Here is a 3,729-nt window from a genome sequence, read left to right on the forward strand (position 1 = left end):
TTAATAAAAAAGTAAATAAAATGCAATTATTTTTTTTCTTTAAAAACAATGCTGCTAATAACATAAGAAAAAAATAAGATAAAATCAGGTCAGCATAAAGTGGATAACCCAAAGTAAGTACATTGACATTGTAGTTAACCTTGTGGTGTGTGTGTGTGTGTGTGTGTGTGTGTGTGGTGTGTGTGTGTGTGTGTGTGTGTGTGTGTGTGTGTGTGAAATTAAGGACAGAATACGACCCACTGTACTGACGCGAATATTCTGTACATTTTCTTGTATAATATTTCGTGTATCTTTCCAGGTCCAGAAGGAACGAAAAGCGTGTCAGGAGGCATGGCTGCAACAGACGAAACTCGGGTGAACTGAATACACAGTAAGGGAATGTACAGTATTTTAGGTTATCTGACAAACGTACGAGAGCTGTCCTTGCCTTAAAAGCTTTTGTAACTTTTAATCCATTAGACATTAGGAAGATATACATGACTCTTAGATTTACCCGTTTCATTGTAGTTTCCATATTTTTCTTACTATCTTCCCGTCATAATTTCCATTAGTGGTTGTTGTAAGATCAGAGAAAGTTGGCTTCCGAGAAGTACTCTTAATAGTTATGGCCACAGCATCCAGTTAAACTTCTTTTCTAGTATAGCGATATATTTTCAAATTTGGCCATTTTCAGATAACACACGCACGGAAGCACTCGCTCCCCCGCCCATCGTCGCTATCTCCCGCACTTACTCAATTTATTCACATTCACACACACACTCATACACGCGTGGGTTCGCCAGTGCGCATGCACACATCATGTGATTTCATGAATTATACAAACTGCATAAAAAAGAGGAAAAAATACCATATTTAGTGTAGTTTATGGCTGTAAGCTTTCACTTCACATTAGTTACCCCTCTCAGGAAAACAGAAACTCCGTTTTCTTCTATATCCTCCTTTGCTGTTTTCGAAACATTTGGTTGTTTCCGAGGGGGGGCTTAACCTAAATAATATCAAAGGCAACAACAATATGCCTAGAGATGAACTTGGTTAAAGATTTGATCCAAGTTGGTATAAAAGTGGGGAATTCATATGTATTCATTTGTACGTATTAGAAGCATTTCCATCAGAATAGTGATAATAATGACAAAAATAGTAACAGCAATCATATCACAATTATTGTCATTGTTAACAGTTAATGACAAAATGATAATAACAACAATACACATGACATCGACTGTGATTACTATAATAAGAGTAGACAGCAAAATCATAATAGTTTCAATAATATTGTTATTACTAACATAAACTATTTTGTTATTTTAATGAAGATGCATTCCTTATCAAGATAGTCAACTCGATCAAAACACACACGCACGTTTGTACGTATATAATACGTATAAATCTATACCCATTTGCCTACCTACCTTTCTATTTATCTTTCGTTCTGTTTACAGCACTAACCAAATGCTTCGGCGTACTGCTGGAATGGTGAGAGGTTCTTGTGCATAATGCTACCCACAGCTCAACCCGTTTTGCTTCCTGACGATCACCTATTACTCCGCTACTATGCCGCCGTCTTCCGTGTGGTGCGTCCTGTATTCTGCAAAATCCTCCAGCTTCTCTCTAGCAACAGATCCAACATGAAGGAACTGCTGCTACATTGCCCAGGATACTCCAATTCCCAGTACCGGAAGGAGTTCGGAGATCAGGAAAGGTATTTGTTGGATAGTAATGCGCCTTGCGAACAGTTTGATATCTCGCTTCTGTTCAAGCTGCTGCAACGCATATGCGGCCTGGCTGCCAGAAATCATTCCAGTTGGTCATCTCCTGGTACTCTAGAAAATCATCTTCAGTGTTTGAAAAATTACCGGAATGAACTGGCCCACGAGGATCTGCAATTGAGTCAAGCCGAGTTGCAGCAGCGAATTGCAGCAATAAAGAATAGGTGCCGTGAAGCATTAGTATTGTCAGCCCAAAAGACTCACACTTGTGTGGATGCCTTAATTAGAGAGGTGGAAGATAGCCTAGACGAAGTCATGACAGCAGGGGTTGACCTGTGGGAGCCTTACAGGGAGGCAGTGCAAAAACTTCGACAGAAGCGCCGGAATCTTGTGATAAGAGAAGGAAAGAAGGAAATAAGTAACCATGCTCAGAAATTACGTATCCTTAATCCATTTGCTTGGCTGACTGATGATCACTTTTCTTATCTTGACATCAGTGAGATCTTTACCGAAGTTCAGATAATGGGCGAAGGATACGTGAGGCTTGAAGATCTCTTGATCACCGCTCACCCATCCAGCCAACCTCCTTATGTTATAGTTTTATGTGGGTGTCCCGGTATTGGTAAGACCAGCTTAATGCGCTTCCTGCTGCATGACTGGCTATCCTCTTCGCCCTCAGTGTCTGGTATGAGGGATTTTGAACTTGTGATGCCAGTGGAATTGAGGCACGTGAGTAGCAAAAGTGTTGAACAGCTGTTGCGTGAACAGTTGATTCCTGAAACGTGCAGACTGTTCCATCAAGATGACATAGTCCCCGTTTTACAGGAAGTGTCATTGTTGTGGCTTGTTGATGGTTTTGATGAAGCCAATGAAGATGCACTGAGGCTTACCGAAGAACTGTTGTCCAGATTCAGAAATTCAAGAGTTATAATTACTTCGCGTAGAGAATGTGTGAATGAGATTAAGCTGATGCTAAGTAATCACCATCTGACTAGTATGGAATATAACATGGTAGGATTATATGATGAAGACAGAGAATTATATATCCAGAAACTCTTTAATGTTTACTCCCGTAAACATTTATGCGATAAAAGCCGGTGTGTAGATTTCAAAAATTACATTAAGAAAGAAAAAAAAAACCTAAAACTAATCCTCAGTGTTCCACTTTATCTAGTCATGCTTTTCACGCTTTGGCTGGAAAATCCCACGAGAGTAAATGGGGCTACAACTGTCACTAGTCTTTTCCAGTTACTTGTTGATCACATTGTTACCCGGATGTCCAAGAGAAAGAAATTCATTACGCTGAGACTTGCAGAGAGAGAAATCCAGAGAAAGATCGGAAAGGTCCTAAACAAAATTGGAAAAGCTTTTTGGGAAAATTCATCACAAAGAAAGTATTGTCTTACAAAATGTCAATTAGACCAGATAGAAGACATGTGTGAAAATCTGGGTCTACCGTTCAGAGAAACAATGTCTCCTTTTTTCATTGTGCAAGTAATTGCTTCATCAATTGGGACAGAAGAGATGTACGAACCGCTTCACAGAACTGTCCAGGAGTTCCTTGCTGCACAATCATTTTGTAAAGAGATGATTGAAAGAGATATAGATGTTTTGACTTTAGCTGCACAGTGGAAAGAGCAGCATGAACAGTATCTAGAAAATGTTGCTGAGATTGACGATGCTTCGAGATCTCACAGTAGCAAGTTTATGGTCAAGAAACTTCACGAAGCAAAAGCCAGCTCCTTTGAGGATTTCGAGTTCATAACAACAAAAAACATGTTTTCTAATAGACCTTGTTGTTATAGAGACATGGTTGTACCCTGTTCTGAAGTGGAAGATCCTGACGAATTTGAAAGATATCTTACCTACACACATTTCTCACCGATCTTTTTTGGAAGTTTGATACCAGTGTTTATGGTTGGGTACCTTAAAACACACAAAGCACTAACAAAAACAAGGTCAGAACAAATTGTGTATATTTGTATTTGTGAGCTGGGTAATATAAAACAGTACGACCTTTGGA

The 3,729-nt window shown here is 39.4% G+C and overlaps 1 protein-coding gene across 1 annotated transcript in view; it reads left to right on the forward strand.

Annotated features, from left to right (window-relative positions):
- Positions 1-270: 270 nt before the first annotated feature.
- LOC119580233 overlaps positions 271-3,729 on the forward strand; it is a 5,195-nt gene continuing 1,736 nt past the window's right edge. The window contains exons 1-2 of the mRNA XM_037928252.1: positions 271-370; positions 1,440-3,729. The exon at positions 1,440-3,729 is cut by the window's right edge and continues 1,736 nt beyond it. Coding sequence (XP_037784180.1) covers positions 1,494-3,729 — 2,236 coding nt within the window. The 5' untranslated portion in view covers positions 271-370; positions 1,440-1,493. The remainder of the gene's footprint in view (positions 371-1,439) is intronic.

Source organism: Penaeus monodon, chromosome 13 (genome assembly GCF_015228065.2).
Source record: "Penaeus monodon isolate SGIC_2016 chromosome 13, NSTDA_Pmon_1, whole genome shotgun sequence".
Classification (NCBI taxonomy): domain Eukaryota; kingdom Metazoa; phylum Arthropoda; class Malacostraca; order Decapoda; family Penaeidae; genus Penaeus; species Penaeus monodon.